Source organism: Panthera onca, chromosome A1 (assembly GCF_046562875.1).
Source record: "Panthera onca isolate mPanOnc1 chromosome A1, mPanOnc1 haplotype 2, whole genome shotgun sequence".
NCBI lineage: Eukaryota > Metazoa > Chordata > Mammalia > Carnivora > Felidae > Panthera > Panthera onca.
This window is the reverse complement of record NC_138339.1, coordinates 58,559,853-58,580,890: the sequence shown is the minus strand read 5'-3', so window position 1 is coordinate 58,580,890 and position 21,038 is coordinate 58,559,853. Positions and strand designations below refer to the sequence as shown.

General features: G+C 44.9%; 1 protein-coding gene and 1 pseudogene across 12 annotated transcripts in view; one reads left to right on the top strand and one right to left on the bottom strand.

The window, feature by feature from the left end:
• TENM2 (teneurin transmembrane protein 2) overlaps window positions 1-21,038 on the bottom strand; it is a 1,291,685-nt gene that overhangs the window by 86,294 nt on the left and 1,184,353 nt on the right. For all 12 annotated transcript variants that reach the window (XM_060634955.3, XM_060634958.3, XM_078446587.2 and 9 more), the window contains one exon: window positions 483-693. In XM_060634955.3, the coding sequence (XP_060490938.2) occupies window positions 483-693 (211 nt within the window). The remainder of the gene's footprint in view (window positions 1-482; window positions 694-21,038) is intronic.
• Window positions 13,095-14,136, top strand: LOC132680966 (small ribosomal subunit protein uS17 pseudogene; annotated as a pseudogene).

Genomic DNA, 21,038 nt, shown 5'->3' with positions numbered 1-21,038 from the left:
AGTGTCTAGCTCATAAGTGCTCAATAAATTCTAGCCACTGGCATTATCTTGGCTCTAAGGTGCCAGAAATGATAAGCTATGTTATTAAGTTAATAATTGCTTTCAAAAATACTCTATTGAATGAAGTATTTCAGTGATGATCAAACAAAAGCCACTACCAGAGGTATTTTATAAAGAGAGATAAAGTAATGAAATGTTGTAAAATAATAGATTATAAAAATGATCTAAAAACCAGACAATCAACAGGTGTCTCCAGCAGGTTCTAGGTTGAAGGTGGCCAAATCCTACAGACAGATGAGGATTCTGCTCTGGGACTCGACCCATAGAGAGCAAGGGGCCCTCTGTGAACCAGAGCAAGGAGCTGCCCTCATGGGGTAGTTTCCAGGCCAACTGGGCCCATGGAAAAACGGGAGCACCTCTTCCTGCTCTGATAGGGAGGCAACCAGCCACCTTGGGGTCTGTGTGGACAGAAGGGTGCCCACCTGCTATTGAAGGGGTTGTCTCCAGGAATGATGTGGGTGCTGTCTTTGCCTGCCAAGAGCTTGATGCGGTCATAGAAGGACTTCACGGCAGGCGAGTCTGTCTGGCCCTGCTGAATGATGTCCAGGGGGTCCCGGGACCCTCGGCAGAGCAGGCTGTTCTGACAGGCGGACTGCAGGCAGCAGTCAGGGTCCAGGCAATCCACCAGGCCATCTGGAAGGGCAGAGGGAGAGCCAGGGTCAGTGCATTGCACAACACAAAGCTGCTGAGAGATGCTAACACCTTTGTCATGAATAGCATCAACCCTTCCCAAGGGCTTGAAGTGGCAGGTTTCACATGACAAGTCTAGTTTAATTCCAGTATATATGCATAGAAAATAAAAGACTGAAAGGAAATAATTGAAAATGTGGACAAATGATTATCCCCAGGTAGTAGATTAGTGTGTTTCTCTCCTTTTTCTTTATTATACTTTGCTAGGATTTCTACTTTTTCTGTTATGAGCAAGTATATTTGAGTGGTTGAAATAAAACCAAATATTTTGCTTTTGGATAGGGCAGCACTAAAAATTACCCATAGCCAGTTCTCAGGGCCTTGTGCTAATTGGGTGCACAAATCATCAAAATGCATGGGATTCCTTAAATCTCAGTTTAATGGAGAAAAATGTTCCATCCCTGCTCCTTGTCAGACAGGGAAGGTACTGCTGACCAGTGTGAGAACTGGGTGGGTGAGTTTTGCATTTTCTGGGAAATGTGGAATAATGGCTTTGGTTCCAGCACCAAAAAAGTAAGCTATCAGTTCACCCAATCATTTCTGGTGCCACCTTGCTACACACCCGTAACACTTTGAACATCCTGATTTACTAGGTCCTTGGCCCTACATCCCTTTCCTGGGCTGTTTCTTATCATTCATGTACCATTCAACAAATATTTGAGGGCCATCCATGTTCTGGAAATGCAACATGGTATGAAGAACAAAGAATGATGGGGTTGGTCCTTAAGAAGCTGACAGTACAGTGGGGAAACAGATGCGACTCATCTTTTACAACCCAGACGAGGTATAGCCACCTCTTCTAGGAAGCCTTCCTGGTGATGCCTCTAACTAGGTTATGGTACTCCTGCTCTGTGTATCCCTGAATCACAGTTTCTCAAAGAATGGTACTGCATCAAAATCCCATGGGTCTCAAGGGTCTATTCCTGAGCTTCCCAGGGAGAGCCTCCAGGAACAGATCCTGGGATCTGCCTTTCACCCATGCTTGCCCGGTGATTCTAATGCACGATAAATTTTAGAAACCTTTGTTAATGCCAACTTCCTTGGGCTAGAATCAATTATCTCTGTGTGCTTGCCTTCCTGTCTGGAAAATGAGCTCTTTGAAGAGAATAACAGTGTCTTATTCATTTCTACATTCATGCCTTACTTAGTGCCAGCCACAGAATTGGGTATTCAACAAAGGTTTGTTGAATGAACAAATGACTGTTTCCCATTCTTCACACGCGTGTTAGGGCTGAGCATGGGAATGTTTCGGGTAGTGTTTGCTCCTTGGAATTCCCTATTACAATGGATTAGTTGGCCAACCCTTATTCACTCTGCTGGGAATTGACTGAACACACAGTGGAGAAGATTGGAGAATAACTTGCTTGCACCTCCCAGATTTGATAGCAAGACACTTTGGGGCCATAATTAACATCATGGAAACATGTACTCAAACCCTGGGCTGGGACTTGACAGACACTTGTACTGGAACACTGAATCAGAGGCCTGGCTGCATGCTTTAAATTTACTACAATGTAATTTTTTGGCATTACTCTTTTCATTTGGTTCTGCTAACAAAATTGAAATATGTAATTTCACCGAAGTTCCACTGTAATTTAGCAATTAATGTACAATTATTTTAATGCATTACTTTCTTTTTAGCAAACAAACGAATTAGGAGGTTGTGTGTTTTGCTTGGCTTTAAATTACTAAAACTAGCCTCTCATTTTCCACATGGGCAAATGTGGCTTCAGTGCCTCGTAACACATTTAGATTTACAGAATTTCCTAGAAATGCAGACCCAGGAGGGTGAGCAGGCGCACACACTTTAAATTTAGAGACTTTCGAAATCAAGGCTCTGAACACCTCTGCCTGATATGCTGGCTGAATCAGGTGCTCCCTAGAGCCTCACAAATCTCATACCCAAGAAATGGGGCCAGAGAATTGTATCTCGGCAGCAGGATGATGCTGGAGCACCATCACAGACCTATGTTCAGATCGTATAGTGGATCCCATAGCCGTTGGCAGAACAAGAAAAAGAAAAGAAAAAACGCATAGCATTCTGCCTTTAACATCACCTTCCGTGGACCGCCTCCACCAGACAGAAGGAATCCACCATGGGCCTGCTTTGGATTTAAAATTATCCTGCTGAGATAGGTTGGCAGTGCTTCATTCAGCAGCTACAGAAACTTCTCAGGTGAGAAAAAACACACTGTTAGTAGCACTATAGATTTCTTTAAGGCCGCTGGCCTCTTCCCATTAGAAGTTCCATCTGTCTCTGGTGGTCTTTCCCTCCTGAAGCTGGGAACATCTCCTACCCCCTATCCGATTTACCACCCCCTCCATCTAACCAGCTTGAGAACCTCATCAGGCTCAAATAATAACGTAGGACAGTTTTTCTATTAAGCACTCAACACTTTTCTCCCCAACCCCTGCTGGTCTGCCACTCATTCTGGACTTGCAACTTCTTCCAAAGGGTGGACCTCAAATTTCCCTACTGTTTTGTCGATTCTTGGCTTTTTATTTAAGGGCCTGTCTGGCAGGAGATGTCCCATAAACACATCAGCAATCGCAGATGGCAAATGCTAAAAAAAGAAAAAAAAGGATAGAAATGACTTCCTCCTACATGTTTGCATTGAACTGCTCCAGAGATTGTGCATTTGGGGTTCTATCGGTTATTAAGTGTGAGCATACGTTATTCCTGTAATGACCTCATCATGTTGCATGATTATGGGCTGCTGCTGCCGAGCACTTTCAGACGACACCGTGAACTTTAAATTGGCACTGCTATCTCCCAGCGGCCTGTCAGTCATGAGAGCCGAATCTTTATGCCAGCAAGCCCCTTGCATGGAGTCTGACATGGCAATCTTCAGTAAATTACCCTGTCACTGACAATCTTGCAGTTATCTTGCAAACAATCAAGCAGGCAATCAAACTGTCCTGAATTGCCAGTTCAGGACCCGAGAGGCTGCCAGCGTCTCTATTCAACAGGGGCTCGAGAGCGGCACAGCCCTCCCGTGACATTGGCCGATTTCTTTCTTTCTTTATCCACCTACTTGTTTGTCTGGTGGGCTTTTACCCAGTAAGGGTGTCGAAAGAGGTGTGCAGAGACCTCAAAAAGGGCCCAATTCTGACTCAGCGTTTTGGGAAAATGACCCAGGCCTTCCTGACCAGGCCCCACAGCGGTGTCCCACGTTTGCTTAATGGGTCCTCATTTACTTCACTCTGTGAGATGTGGACGTGGAGAATTATCTAGGTGCTTTCTGTCAGAATGCATGCTAAATCACAGCTCTGGCTATATTCCACACGTGTATGTCATACGCTAATTGCAATGGCCATTTCAGAGAAATATGGATGTGGAGAAACTTTCTGGGAACAATGTGGGAGGCATTCTTTTTACTGCTTTTGATAAAGAAAATCAGAGAGAGTCTTCCATAACAGGTCTGGCAACGTGAAGCAGAAATCAGGTTGATGCTAAATTGATTCCTTTGAATTAGAATTCCTAAAGTAAAAAGCCAAAAAGTCTACACAGCATCAGAGGGAGGTTCCTGGCCTCTGGAATCAGACAGATTTGGGATTGAAGCTCATCTCCTCTAGTCCTCGGTTATGTAAGCTTAGATAACCAGTCTTGCCAAACTTTAATTTCTTTGCCTGTAAAACTGAGTTATAATAATGCATATAGCATAGGGTGCTGTGATGGGGAATAAATGAACTGATACACACACACACACACACACACACACACACACATATCAGTTCGGCATAGTTTGTGTTCAATGAACTATAACCAGAAACCCTGCAAAGTTTTCAACTTTTTCAGTTTATAAAAACCAGACATGGCGGGGCACCTGGGTGACTCAGTTGGTTAAACATCCAACTTTAGCTCAGGTCATGATATCACGGTTTGTTGAGCCCTGCATCAGACTCTGTGCTGATAGTTTAGAGCCTGGAGCCTGCTTCCAGTTTGGTGTCTCCCTCTCTTTCTGACCCTCTCCTGCTCATGTTCTGTCTCTGTCTCTCAAAAATGAAAAAAAAAAGTTAAAAAAATTAAAAACCAGACATGGTTATAAATGAAATTAATATCCCCTATTAGAGTCATTCACTGGTATTTGCTATGGGTAGGTTGAATCTTGTAAAAAATGCTATGTTTCTAAATAGCAATAGGTAAATGGACAGTATGAATAAATGCTATGGGTGGAACGAGATTTGCACATATCCTTGATTTAAATCCTCACATAACCCCACAGAGCAGAATAATATAACCCTTAAGCTGCATAGTCTGGATCAGGCTGTCTGGGTTTGACTCTCAGATCAGGTACCCAATCTGCTGACCCTGGGCTAGTAACCGCTCTGCACCTCAGTTTCCTCGTGTACAAAATGAACTGATGACAATGATGTTAGAAAGCACAGTTTGGAGGATTAAAGCAGTTATTACACATATAGTACTTAGAACAGTGCCTGGTACAGTGACTACTCTGTTAACTGTGTGTAACGCCCATTATCACGCCATCATCCACTCTATAAAGTTGGAAACTGAGGCTCTGAGAAGCTGAGTAAGTTATCCAAGTGGCTACGAAGCAGTTTTGGATAAAAAGTAGGAAAAGGCAACCGGTGAGATCATTACTCTTTGTCTTCTTCATTATCAGGAGGAGGTGATGTTTCTTTCCCAAAGGGAGTGTGAAGACAGGGCAGTGGACACCCATCAACTCTGGAAGTGTGGGTGGCCATGAGATTTAATTACCTTTGCAGGCTTGTCTACTCCTACAGTTGGGAAAGAATCTGGTTGGTTAAAATGAGCTTCTAAAAGGAATCAACATGAGAAACGAGATACCTGGGGATTTATTCCCTGCACTGCAGGCTGCTGGGGACCACACTATTTACCTGTGAGATTCAAAGCCCCCATTCAGCTGTTTACCATTGGCACAAGGTGGCACTTGCCTTCTGGGCTGGCTACAAGTTTGTGCCAGCTGTTTCCAGCCCCTGCCTAGTTCACTCTGTTAGATTTTTAAAGGAGTTCCTTTAAAAGATTCAACCTCAAAGCCTTAACTGAACACTTACTAGTGAAGCTATGCTCAGGGGGAGGAGGCCACGGGTTAATGGAGAGGCTGCAGAGAGCCACAGTAGATACTGGGTATTTCAGAGTTGGTTGAAACATGAGCATGTTTTCTGTTTGGGGAAGGCTGTCTGAGTCTTTACATCACTCTTATAGGGAAGGGACATCTCCAGGAATGAGAGGGTGTTTATTTCATTCATTTCACTTATTTTCTTCTTTGATCTCTGTAAACTGGGCAGCTTATGGAGAATCCAGATGAAAGCATTTTGTTCAATTTTGGTGTCATTTATTCCCTGTAGCTTGGTATGCAAGTGATTCCCTTTATAACCTGCATGAACTCTCCAGCTTTCTTGGGTATTAAAGGCTTCAGAGAAACATCTAAATTTACTCTTCTTAGTTTCATTTTGTGACAGGGTGGCATGAATCGACTCCAACAACTCTCTTCAGGTGTTGTGGGTAGCTCTGCTACAGTCTGCACATAGCACCTGACGGGAATGGGTTATCATCTCAGATTTTAAAATTGAGCTTCACTCTTTCCAGATTATGGTTTGGTGAGTGGCATCACCAACCACCAAATCTGCCTTCCCTACTTCTTGGGCCAAGAGGCTGGTTAAAACCTAGGCTTTGAAGAGTACCTATATTTCCATTCATCAGATGTTCAAGAATAGGCAAACTGAATCAATTATGGTAGAAAGTTAGGACTTGCAGTTACCTTAATGGGGAGGTACTGGCTGGGAAGGACACAGGAGAACCTTCTGGTTGCTGGAAAGGTTCTAGATCCTCACCTTATGCACCTGGCTATATAGGCTATATATATACATATATGTGTGTGTGTGTGTGTGTGTGTATACACACACACACACATATATATATATATATATATATATATATATATACACACACACACACACACACACATATCTATAGGATGTATACACACACACATTCATTCATCGGGATGTATATTTAAGATTATTCAATTTATGTACTTGCTAACAGACTGACTTCAGGCAAGATACCAACCTGCCTGTGCTCTGTCTTCCTTATTTGCAAAGTGGGCATGATGATACCTCACATGAGCAATGAGAGGACTAAGATAATCCATGCAAGGTACAGGAACAGTTGTGAGCACCTAGCAACCTAGTATGTGCTTCAGAATCTTTTCTATTTCTTTTCTCCTTTTTGAGTCTTCTTGGCATCGTATAGGTTTGTTTAGCACACAGAGTGAGGTACTTGCCAAGTTCTCATTTCCCTAAGGAAAATACAGGGAATCCAGGTGGTGGACCCAATAAATCCTAGGGTCATTCAGTTAATGAGATCAGTTAATGATCAGTTAATGATGGATCAGTTGAGATCAGTTAATGATGGAGAGGTAGAAAATTAACAAAGAGTGGAGGGAAGGGGGGAGGCAACAAGTTGGGGCAAGAAGGAAGAAGCCCATGCTGTTTGGTTTTTGTGATGGAAATAAAGGAGTGGTGAGGGCTCGCTGGCAAAGGCTGGAAGTGTCTGACTGGCCAGGCACATAAAGAGGTTCTTGAGTAAAAAGAAGTGAGGCAGCTGTAGGATTCTTTTTTGCCTTGGGAATTATTTTCTTTTAAGGTGAGCTCTTTCAGGACTGTGTCTAAAGTGTGTGGGGTCCCTAGCAAATATTTTTTGTCCGGGCCCCTGTCTACATAAACAGTTTGAGTTACCCAAATTGACATATCAGCACCATTCTGGCAGGCTGATCTCACATGATCTTGCAAAATTTTCCTTCAGCCAGCAGGAGCAATCTACTTGCCAATCTGTCCACTAGAATTAAGGCTGGGCAATGGGCCCTGAGATATCTCATAAATGCAAATCCCCAAACATCTCTGAGAATCTGGTCAACCTCACATGCATGGGGGTGGGGTAAGGAATGAGAGAGGATCACAAAGCACCCTGAAATGGAGAAATAGGGACCAGGGCTCAGGTGGGTCCTAGTCTGGGCTGGTGTGCTTCACCCATACAGCACTGCTGACCCTGGCCACTCCCTGCCACTGGAGGAAAACTTAGAAAATTTCAAAGGTGGAGGGCACTTCAAAGCTCAAGAACTCACTTGCCCAGAGCAGCACTGGATTCTTGGTCCAGTTAGACAAACAGCAAAATAATATGGGCTTTAGAGTCAGAATGGTTAAACCCTGTTCTATCATTCATTAGCTACGTAACCTTGGCAAGTGAGGCAAGTGACCGACTTCCTGTGACTCAGTTTTCCCACCTATAGAATGGACTTAATAGCACCTACTTCACCAAAGAGCATGGAGATTCTATAAGATGGTGCACATGAAATGAGATGATGAAGATATTGCACTGAATACACAGGAAGAGTTCAACTAGTGGAGGCTATTCTTCATAATATTTTCTGCACTCCACCAGGGAAGGTACTGTTCCATTTGCATTTTACCCAATGCCTGCTGACAAGTTGGAAGTGAGGGATAATTGAAAGTATTCTGGCTTGATGTAAGTAAAAAGTGAAAGGAGCAGGCAAGGCTGACTTGATTTAACCTGGCAATATGAGATTAGTTCTTCATTGCCTCTGTTAGGTCTCCCACATTGCCAACCTTTTAAAGCAATAGATTGGCTGACAGGGTGCTCATTTGGAAGGTTTCACCTGCCATTAATACCCCGGCTGCCTGATGGACCATCGTTACACAGGCATCCCCTCCCTCCCAACCAGAGCAACCGCCATTCTTAAATATTGCAAGAAGTGGGATTGTATTTGTGCTGCTTCTGGAAGTCCTGTTGGAAGTTTTCCTCTCTCCTCTTGCCAACTCTTTTTTGACAGTCCCTGAGTTCCAAGGCCAGAGATCCTTGCTCCAAAGCACCTTTGGCTTTTCTTACACTTAGCAATGGAAGATCAATCATGTCTGACCAGAGATCTGGCAGAATGGAGGCCCAATGAGAGTTGCTTTTCTTCGTTTCCTACTCTTCAGGACATGTGTGAAAAAGAAAGCAAAGGCTGCTTAGGAAAACCCAGGCACTGATACTGAAGACAGGGATATAATCTAGATAAGACCACTTTTTAATGGGACTCTAGCTTACCGGGAAGCTACTGGGGCATCTGGTCAACCCCTCACGTATGGGGTTAGGGGTAAGGGTTGGTAGAAATTTTGTGACAATGAGCTTGTAGTGTGTATCCAGTTTTTCTTTTTTCTTTTGAGTGTTTATCAAAAGTAAACAAATGGAAAACAAAAACAAAAACAAGCACCATCAATAAAAACCTTTAAAACCAATTCTTCTTAAAATATAACCAGCACTGGAATCACCCGGGACCTTGTTAAAATGTAGATTCTAATTCTCTGGTCCTACAGTGGTCTGCATTCCTTAAGTTTCCAGGTAACGCTGATGCTGCTGTTCTGAGCCCTGACTTCCAGAAGTCAGGCTCTAAACCACTGTTGGTCAAGGCATGCTTCCTGACCTCCTGCCCTGGAATCACCTCAGTGATTTTAAAATGCTGATTCTTGCTGTCACCCAAGCCTACTGAATTTCTGAGCATGGAAATGGCATTTTAAAGAAGATTCCCAGGTCATTCTTTTTCCGACTAAATCTCAAGAACCCCTGCTCTGAGTTATTGAGAACGTCCCATAAATATCCATAGCAGTATATCTGACTCTGAGAGACTAAAGTGGTTTTCCAAACTGGGGGATGTTAATGGGGGTTCCCTGAAACATAGAAGCAGAGGTGACACTGGAGGATACAACTTGGGAAATGTTGGTGAAGCAGGTAAGCTAGTTGTTTTTTTTTTTTTTACAGCAGGACTTCTCAGAGCCTTTGACATGTGAATATGCATCATGAATCTTTAATATTGCAATGGAACATGAAGCATTTCCTGACCATGGACCCCTTTTGGCCCAGAGCATCTCCCCACAATAGTCTAGTGCAATACAGGTTGGGAAGCACTTCATGGACACAGAGCTCTAGGTTTGGGAGCTCTGTCCTTGGAAGGATGAGCCACACCTTCATCTACTCAATACTCACAAGTGGTAGCCCTATCTTTGAATGACCTTTTCACAAAATGCACACTTTGGGATGATTAGGTGCAACACACAGCATATCATCACTACTAGGACATTAGCTCAGAGTCCCTGTCCTTGGGCTTCTAGTGCCCCCCCAAAGCCAGTGTATTTCAGCAAAAAGACCCTATGTTACATGACACAACCTGGGGGGGTCAGTAGGATGAGGAAGCATTAATGGCAACCACGTCTAATCAGAGCTAATGGTTGGCACTTATGAAAAGCTTACTGGGGTGGGGGGCATCTGGATGGTTCGATCGGTTCAGTGTCTGACTGTCGATTTTGGCTCAGGTCATGATCTCAAGGTTCATGGGTTTGAACCGCACATTGGGCTTGGTGTTGGCAGTGTGGAGCCTGCTTGGGATTCTCACCCTCTCCCTCTCTCTCCTCGCCTTCCCTGCTCATGCATTCTCTCTCAAAATAAATAAGTAAACATTAAAATAAAAAAAGAAAATCTTACTGTCTTACTGGGTCTTAGGCACCATGCTAAGTGCCCTACACTCATCCCCTCATTAAATCACCACCAGATTTTCAGGCATCATTAGCACCACTGTTTACAGATGAGGAACTGGAGATTTAGAAAGAAAATAACTTGCAGAAGACCACACAGCTTCTTGCATGTTGGGGCTGGGTTTGACCCAGTTTGTAGCACTCTGAAGCCAAGTCCTACATGGATCTGCAACATAAGGTCTGTTACAGTAGAATGTTCCAAATGGCTAACACACAGGAGTCATTGTGCCCACCACTATGACATGTTATTATCTGCACTAAGCTCTTTTACCTAAGGTAGGACTATGCCAATCAGAAGAGGAACAATTTAAATACATACTGGAGGGAGATTTACCTTTTGAAAATCTGGGATGCCAAGTGATTTAGCCAGCCCTCTGCCCTCGCTCCCTCTTCTGATAGGTGGACCACCACAGGCTGTTCCTCTGCCAGCCGCTTAAGCTCCTCTGTGCTTTGGCAGCCTGCACCTTCCACCTTTTCCAGCCATCATCCCATATGCTCATAAGAACACTTTGAGGTGGCTTCTATGATGTCCATTTTGCGGATGAAGAAATTGAGGCTTGGAGAGGTTAAGAGCCTTGTCCATAATCACACAGCTAGTAAATGATGGAGGAGTGATTCACCCTCTGGCTGTCCACCTCCAATGGCTTCTATCCTCAATTCTTCATAGGAGGCTATGAGTAGTCATGGCCTTATAAAGGTATCCGGTGAGTATTGTAGGACATGGGGAACAAAATGCTGAGGCTTCAGAAAACATCTTCATTTTCTAGTTGTTCTTTCTCTCAGCCTGCTCTCTTTTTCCTTCCCCCCCTTTTCCTCCCTCTGCTGCTTCTCCTCAACCCAAACAGAGCCTCTAGGAATAATGATCTCACTTCATGAGAACTGGCCCACCTTGGACGTTCCCTGACAGGCCTCTCTGGCACAGTCTCACCCTTGTTAGCCTAGGGCCATGTTTTTTATACCTGGGGGATTTCTATCCTGGCTGCTGCCATCTCCCCACTTTTCTGTTACAAAAACTACTGGCAACAGAGAGCAAGGGTCTCTGATCTCAGCCACCGATGTCCCCAAATACTTACCCTCTGCCTGCTGTTCCTGGCCTCTTTCAGTCCAGTTATTCCCCCCTCCCCTGTGCCCCTCATCAACCTTGCTTTTAAAGAGCCCAATGACAGGTCAGACAGAAGCCAGCCCAGCAGGGGGTGGCGGGCTGGTGGGGTGGCAGACAATGACCTGCTGGGCCCCTCAGAAAGAAAAGGAGCTGTCACCACCGGCAACACTTTTGAGCAACAAGCTGGAACAGTTACTTTCCGTCTGAGGAGAGACCCCGTCTCCTGGGGGAAGGTGGGGGACTGTCCCCCCACCCCTCCTTGAGCTGAGAGAATTAGCAGAGGGCAGGATGTCTGTCCTTTTGCTGCATGAAGAAGTTATCCCCAAACTGCCAATTGGGAGAAGGGAGCAGACTCAGCTATTATACAAGCTTCCTGCTGGATTAAGGAAATCTGAAGTACTAATTCCTACACATGACTATTGCCATGGTCCATGTACTATGCTTAGCAGTCCCTGGATATCTCCTTGTTTCATTTCCACTTCCACTCTAGGGGCAGGCATAGGGGCTAGGAGCCAGTATTGTACTCCCAATTAACATCAAAGGAGCTGGAGGTTTGCAACTTATTGGCTGTGTGGCCTTGGGCTAATTAGCTTACCTCTCTGAGCCTTAGTTTTCTTATCAGTAAAGTGGAAATAACAACAACAACAACAACAACAACAACAATAATAATAGTTTAACAGGGCCTTTGTCAAAGATTAAATAGACCTTGTGCAAAGGCATTTAGTGTATAGCAACAATCTGTTTACTCTGGCTTTATAGATGGAGAACCCAGTCCTAGAGAGGTTAGGTTACTAGAAAGGGTTGGGCAGCTGCTCTTGACTGGTAGAGGTAGGATTCACACACAGGTGGCCCAGCCTCAAATATGCTGATCACTCTCACTACTTTACTCGTCACCAAGCTGGCCATGGTTTGTAAAGTCCGGCTTCGCTCAACAGTGATTCTTGGCAGCCCCTGCCTTTCCTCTTGTCTCAGAAGAGGACTATGGAGCTTGTATACCTACTGCTACCATCCCACAGAAGGTCCATGTGCAGGGTGAGCCAAGTTGAAAATAGAGATGAAGAGAAGTATAACTGTGTGTTCACGTCTTACTGAAAATAAATCATATATCTTACATTTAGATTTTCTTTGCATTAATAAAATGGTATGAATGGTAGGTAGTGATTTGGATGTCATTGTATGGGTGTATTTTTAATCCTAAAATGAAATGTATTCATACTAAAGTAATGTATTGCATTAAAGACAAGTGCTGTGTATCCCAGAGTCTTCTCATCAAAACCTCCATTCATTCAATTCATTTAATAATTAGTTGACCAAGACAGAGAGGGACCCTGTAGTTAGGAACCTAGATTCTAGAAGGGAAACAATTAACAGATAAATGTATATAGACTTAAAATATTTTTTTAATGTTTATTTATTTTTGAGAGAGAGACAGAGTGTGATTGGGGAGAGGCAGAGAGAGAGGGAGACACAGAATCTGAAGCAGGCTCCAGGCTCTGAGCTGTTAGCACAGAGCCCGATGTGGGGCTTGAACCCATGAACTATGAGATCATGACCTGAGCCAAAGTTGGATGCTTAACCAACTGAGCCACTCAGGAGCCCCTAAAAAGTTTTTTTTTAATGTTTATTTTTGAGAGAGAGAGAGAGAGAGAGAGAGAGAGAGAGAGAGAGAAAGACACAGAGAGAGGGAGACACAGAATCTGAAGCAGGCTCCAGGCTCTGAGCTGTCAGCACAGAGCCTGATGCGGGGCTCAAACTCACAAACCATGAGATCATGACCTGAGCCGAAGTCAGATGCTTAACTGACTGAGCCACCCAGGCGCCCCAGGGGTTTACTACTTTAGATACAAGGCTTTCCAGAAGTGTTTGGGGAGACACCTGAAATGAGGAAACAAGTCATGGAAACCTTTGGAGGAAGAGCATTCTGGGCAGAAGAAACAGCAAGTACAAAGGCCCAGGGTGGCAATGTATCATCAGAATAGAAACAACAAGATGGTGGATGTTGGGCGGGATAAGGGAGAAGAGTAGACAGAAGATGTAAGTGCTGAGTAGAAGCAAGAGCTCACTAACGCAGAGCAATGGAAGCCATTGTTGCGACCTGGACGCCATTCTGTGGGAGATATAATGCTCAGGGAAGGTTTGCATGGGGGCATGATGTGATCTGACTTTTAAAAGGATTCTTCTTTTTTTCAGACAGCCAGGAAGATGATGGGAATACAGACTGAGCATGCCTACCAAAAGCAGTTGACCATCTTTCAAAACAAGAAGAAGGTCCTGCTGGAAGAAATTGGCAAGGAAAAGCTCCTGCAATACTACAAAAACATTAGTCTGGGCTTTCAGACACCCAAGGAAACCACTGATATTGATAAGAAATGCCCCTTTACTGGTAATGTGTCCATCCAAGGGTAGATTCTGTGTGGTGTGGAGCCCAAGATGAAGATGCAGAGGACCACTGTCACCTGCGACTACTACCTCCACTACATCTGAAAATACAACCGATTCAAGAAATGCTGCAAGAACATGTCTGTGCCTCTGTCCCTCTGCTTCTGGGATGTCCAGATCAGTGACACTGTCACTGTGGGTGAGTGCTGACCCTTGAGCAACACTGTGCACTTTAAGGTGCACGAGGTCACCAAGGCCACCAGCACCAAGAAGCAATTCCAGAAGTTCTATGACTTGACATCTGCCCATACCCCAAGAAAATAAAGTTATCTTCCCAGCCTTGGGCCTAGCTAAAAAAATAAAAATAAAAGGATTCTTCTGACTGCTTTGTGTGGAATAGCCTGGAAGTTGGAAGACCAATAGTCCATCCTAGTGAAATTGGTGGCATGATCTGGGTTGAGGTGGAAAGATATTACAAAACCATGACCTTGATGGTTGTGAATAAATGGAGGGCCAGACAAGGGTGCATGCCCAGATCTGTGCAGCAACATTCATAGACAAAGGTGGCACATGAGAAATTCAGGAATGACCACTGCAGCAGACCACATGATAGTTGGGAAGTGACAGTAGTGGTGTTGGACACCAAAGGGTGCTTCGAGTGATGGGCGCCAATGGGCTGGAAGTTTCTCCCTGGATCTGCTCTCCCTGAGCCATGTGTTTTATGAGCGAGCATAGCAGAAGTAAGAGTAGGGGAAGCTGGCCCCAGTGACTTCAGTGTCCCTTTCTCTATGGATTCCCCTTTCCCTTGCCTCTCTTCTCCCAGAACTCAGCAGCCTTGGACTCTTTGGAGAACCTAATATACAACTACTTTCAGAAGAAGGGTCTGGGAGGAGCACAAGCAAGACATTTAGAATTAGGAGAGCTGGGCTCCAATCCCAGCGCTTCGCTGTTGACTTTGGGCAAACTACTCTCTAGCTCCTCAGTTTCTTTGTTGGCTAAATGCAATCCTCCATTGTTAAATGTCGGCAACTGATTCAAAGATGTTTTGTAGGCCAGATATTATCTGAGTGAGCTATCCAGATCACTGGGTTGTGATCTCTGAGGGAAAATACCATTCATTGTAGCATGAGTGGGTGTGGGATTGAGGAGGCTACTTTAGAACAGGGACCAAATAATGGATTTCTGATTTTGAAATGTTATGTATTACTTGACATGATGGGCTTTTGGTTGGGAACAGTGTGTGTGTGTGTGGTTAGAGGATCTGAAGTCACATTACACAGGGAGATACTAATAATTAGACCTGTCATTTCAATAAATGGCATTCAGGCACTTTCTATAAACTTTCTAGTCAAACCTCACAAAATGTCTGCGAGGTTGGTGTTGCTGTTCCTAGTTTACAGATGAGGAAACAGAGGTTTGGATGGGTTACGTGCTTTGCTCAAGGAAGTAAAACCAGTAAGAACTGGAGCCAAAACTTACACAAGTCTGCTTGACCCAAGAGCCTGTGGACCCTGGCAGAAAAGGGCACAACATTGACTCTGTGCCTGAGGGGGAATGGGAGAAGCTCCAGGAAGTCACAAAGGTAAGAGACCAGGGCCAGCTACGACATACCCTCTCCTAGCATGCTCTTCCCACATCTGTCCTTTATTCCAGTGCTCTTAAAAATGGTGACAGATCCTGGGAAGTTGGGGCCCTGAGCCCCTCTCCATAGTCCCATCTCTGTGGCAGGTGAGTACAGTGATGAACCCAGGGTCCATATGCCAATCAAGTTGCCACTGCCTTGGGATGCAGAACTTTTTGGCCTGTACTCCCCATCAGGTGACCCAGAGATGCCACACTTGGAGGAATCACTCTATGTTAGCACTTGGGTTTCCCTCAAAATGACACCCATTGTGTCAAGTCAGTGATACCCAAAGTGTCAGTATCACCTGGGTACTTGTTAGAAATGCGTATCCCTCGGCCCTGCACCAGACCTACTGTATCAGAAACTCTGTGAGTGGGGCCCAGAAATCTGTGCATTATGCCTTCCGGGTGATTCTGATGCCCACCGAACCATAAGTGTTTTCCATGTATTAACTCATCTGAGCTCACAGCATCCTATGAGGTGGCAGCTAGCATTACAGAGGACAAAACTGAGACTTTCAGAGAACAGTTTGCCCCTATTCATACTGTGAATTAGTGGTTGAGCCAGGACATGAACCCAGAGCTCCCTGACCCCTAAGTCTCTTTATCACCCTGCCAGGCTGTCTCCCCTTGCAGCGAAAGATGCACATATGCAATGGAAGAAACATAAGTAAAGGCCACTGTTTCTCCTCTGCTGTAAGCACATGTATTTAGGAATAACCCAAGAAGATAGATGATTGCAATTTTGAAGACCAAGATGCTAAATGGAGGAAGGCAAGGCAAGTACTTGGGGTGAACTTCACTCTGCCCATCAAGGCACATAAGACCTGGCTCTCTCTGTCCAGACCTGCTTCCCAAGCCTCACCCTCCACCACTCTCCACACAGGGTTGTCCTGTCAGTCTTCTCAGAGGTCCCCAGATGTGTACTGCTGTCTCATGCCTCTGTACCTTTGCCAGTTTCTTTGCCCACAGTGCTTTCCCTATGTTCCTGAGCGAAGTGCTCTGTAGCTTTCTAAATTCAATTTTACCTGCTCTGGAAGCCTCTGAAGCCCCTTCCTTCTCTGGGCTGCCATATCCCCTCAGCCTTATTCTTAAATGTATTTTTTTAAATGTTTATTTGTTTTTGAGAAGAGAGCACAAGCGGGGGAGGGGCAGAGAGTGAGGGAGACATAGGATCCGAAGAGGGCTGTACACTGACAGCAAGTAAGCTGGATGTGGGGCTTGAACTCACCAACTGTGAGCTCATGACCTGAGCCAAAGTCAGACACTCAACCGACTGAGCCACCCAGGTGCCCCATCGTCTTTATTCTATCCTGAGTATATGGCTTTGTAGTGTCTAGTTTCACATATGTTTCATCCCCACCACCAGACGTTGGATTCTTTGTGGACAGTCTGTCTCATTCACTCATGTGGTCTGGCTGTGTGTGTGTGTGTGTGTGTGTGTGTGGCTGGTATAGGGCGAGGTGTTTGTTCACCACCATCCATGACAAGAGGTGCGAACAGGGCCAGGACTAGGGTAAAGTGAGTGAGGCTGGCTTCAGTGCACAATTAAAGGGGCTCACTCTCTCTCAGGTGCATGGGTGCCTAGTCTAGTTCTTAGGTCTCAGATTGACCTTATCAGTAATGCCAGGCACACATTCTCTTGAGGGTGACGGGGTCCCTGTGGGGGCAGCATGGCATAGAGGAAAGTGTGCTGGATTTACAGACAGGGAACCAGGCATCTGGCCCAGATCTGCCCTAGCCTGCTATTTGGCCTTGAAGAAGTTCCCTTCCCTCCCTGGGATTTTTGTACCTGCTGGAGAATCCACATTTTAGCCTCTCTGCCTCTGACATTCCCAGACTCCATGATTACTGTGAATCAAAGAGGTAGTGTCCCTCAGCGTGTGTGGCCACAGAATTCTGGAAATGGGCTTAACAGATCAATGCTGAAATACCTTGAGCTCAGGAAAAGGGAGGGAATTCCCCTGGAAAGGTTTGGTTTTCATTGTGCGGTGGCAGGGGGGGGGGGGGGGAGGGGGAGAAGGGCAGGCCCTGACACAGAGCTTTGGAACACACCTTGCAGTTTCCTTTGGATTCACATTCGGCCACATAGTTCTGGCCCCTCTCCAATCCCCCAGAGCTCTTGGCTGAGAAGATAGAAAGTCAAATAAAAGAGCACAGGCCTTGGGCAGCTGCTCGTGCTGTGCTACAGAGAACGTCTAGCTATTTAAAGTCCAACTGTTCCACTTTCCCTGCTTGTACCCTAGCATTCCAGTGCGTAAGCACTTTGTGGGAAAAATGCATTCCACATAAAAACTGGGGGGTGGGGAAAGCTAACGCCAATGCTATTTTTCAGAATGCTACAGAATTCATGTTTCTGAGGGGCAAAGGGTGTTAAACACTCATAGATTGCCCTGCTCAGGTCCTGGACACAAGAGTCAGCTGCTGCAAGGGGCCCTCAAAGAAGGTTCTTGACTTGCATTCTGAGTCCTGGCATGGCTACATTTTAGCTGTGGGGCCTGGATAAGCCAATCCACTTATCTGGCCCTTAGCATCTGCCTCGATGTAAAGGATACTGAAGGCTCTTCTGGGCTATTGTCGTGATTTTTTTTGGGCAACGTGGGTAAAGTCTTAGTAAGTGCTCAATGCATCACGTCTCTGACATCAAGCCAAAGGACACTCCCTGTTCTGGAACTGTCCAGACCCCTCAGATATGTCCCTAGGAGATGTTAATATCTGCACCAGATTTCTCATTGTTGGCATTATTGACATCATGCCTTGTTGTGGGGGTTGTCCTGTGGATACAGGATTATTTTGCAGCATCCTGGGCCTCTACCCACTAGAGGCCAGTAGCATCTCCTTCCTTCCTCCCTGCTGTGACTCAAAATATCTCCTGATGTTGTAAAATGTTCCTTGGAGAGTAAAGGTACCCCTGGTAGAGAAACACTGGTCTGGACTGAGGGGGGATTGTGGGAGCAAGAGAGCTAATCCTGGCACCAGGGCCCTTGAACCTTTATACAAATGCTGGTCACAGGCACGAAGAGGGTACTTGCTGCAATCCAGGAAGTTTCTCTGGCCAAGGAAAAAACACAGGAAGCCAACACAAGGCTATAAATGCTACCTCTTTGCCACCAGTTAAATCTGTGTTTTGATCCTTTAATTCCCTAAAATAAGTCCACAGTGTTTTAAATTATTAACTTTTTTTTGCAAATTATGCATTTTAATCACAATTTTATGAAGAATATTTGATTTGTCATCTAATCAGGGAAAAATATAATCCCTTAAGAGACACTTAATAATCATTTAAACTACTAAAAACTTCATTATAAAACACTGAAGGTGTGATGTTAGGTAAACCCATGAAGGTTTACCCCACCTGCCAACAATTCCATGGTCAAATACATTTAGTGTGAAAAGGTCTTCAATGGACAAGTTTTCTGTTTGAGGTGACTTTTACTGAGGCTTCTTTATAAAAAAATTCTGCACTTGTTTGACCCTTCTTCGGAAACAGACTCCAAATTTTGTTAGCATTTTAGAAATGAGCTGCTGCCTTTACAGTAGCAAAGCAATCTATCACAGTGGTTAGTTGGAAGCCTATTTTGAATATTACTTTCTCAAACCTCTGTATCCTTATCTGTGAAATGGAAAAACTATGAAGAGACAGATTCATAGAACCTCTGTTTCTGCTATGAGGACACAGACAACATACCAGGAGGATACAGATGGGATAATTTAGGAGTGTGACATATGCTGTGAAGGAAACACCACAGGGGGATGGGAGAGAGACAGGGGTAGATTTTACAGGTCAAGACAGGCCTCTTTGGGGAGGGGGCGCTGGAGTGAGAACGGAGAATGGCTGCAAGGAGCCACTCATACCAAATGCCCAGGTCAGAGCATTTCTGGCCCTGGATCAGCAAAGGCCCTGAGGTGTGCCTCAACTTAGCATGTGAGGATGAGGGGCTGGCCAGAGAGGATGCAACAGAGTGGCCGTGGAGGGCAGTTGGGGACAGGTGAGAGAGAAGGAAGGGACATGTCATAGAAGGCCCTGCAGGCTAAGGTGAGACATTTGATTTTGATTTTAACTACATGAGAAGCCCTTTGAGGGCATGGCATCTGATTTACAATTCAAAATGATCTCTCAGGCTGCTGTGTGGAGGAATAGACAGCATGATGCAGGAGCAGTAGCATAGACCCCCACCTGTTGGTTGCCTTTCCCATTACCCAGATGCATACAAAGCTCTGCACAGGGCTCACTGCATGTAAACTCTCAACCAATGTCACTGATTATAGTCTTTATATGCAATAAAGAATGGATTCTATCTTTTTTTTTAAGTTCCATAGAAAACTGGCCCCCAACCCTCAGTTTCCTAAACAGAAGGTTCTCTAGTTAAATATGTTCCCAGAGGTCAAAGATCTTATTTACACTAGATGATCCAGAATAATTTCAGCCCTCTGTTGCCATGCGGTCCTCAGTTGGAGTTAGTTCTGCTTCCCTCCCAAGGAAAAGAGACCCAGTGCCTGGCCAGCTGGCAGTGGCCTCACGGCCAAATTTTCCTCCTAAGCATTAGATATATTGTCTTCCTCTCTGGGAGCTAATTGGGGACTCTGTTTATGACTCCAGATACATTTGCCACAAGGTCTTTGGACTGCAAGGGGAATCCTCATCCAACCCAATTAACAGAGCAATGTTGCACTTCTAAGCTGACCCCCACCCAACCAATCCATCAACATGATTTGCACACATTAATCAAGGCATTTACAATGGGTTCACCAAGCTTCATCTCTCATTGGATGAAGAAATGGGACTATTTGGACTTGACAACTATAACTCTTCCAGAATCCCTGAAGTCCTAAGCTTGGCTCTGCTAAATGCACAGACAAGGTGTTATTAATTAACAATTGAGATAAATGCCGGAATAGCATCCCTGAATCATGTCAAACCAATTTGGATGGTTATGGGATGGGGAAAGGGGGGAGGAGGCCGTGGGCAAGGGGTGGGCTTTGTCTGTTCCAAGTGCTTTGGACAGACTCCAGTGTTATTTCTCCTCATTTAGACCTGGCTGGAGTGCCTGGAACTCAGGCCAGCATCCACATCTCTTAACCCAAGGCAGCCTCCTTTGGAGACAAACAAGGAACCAAACTTCGCAGATGGAGGAGAGCTGGAAAATACTGTTGTGAAGAGCAGCCTGAGTGGAGCCTTTAATTTAAGGAGAGAAATGTAGAAGCTGCTGGTGGATGGAAGAGCCACAATCAGGGGTTAATGACCACACAGAATGGTGGCTTTGAAGACTCTACTAGGAGAAAGACTGAAGACATTGGCCTCCATATTGTGATGGGCTTTCTCTCCTGTCCTGTGGCCGACACCCACACTCTGTGATAGTCACTTCTCTATGTTCCCACTGAAGGAAGGTCTTCCACTCTGTCAGCCCTGACTATAATAATTATAATAATGTGTTTATAAATCTTATCTTTCCAGATGGATGTGGACTCTTTGCAGACATGTATCATATCTTATTATTTCCAGTGTCTAACATTCAGTAAACCCTCAATGAATCTTTGTTAAACCATGAACAAATAGCTAGTGGATGGGTGGATGGATGCGAATCTCCTGATGATGGAGAGTTAAAGGAGT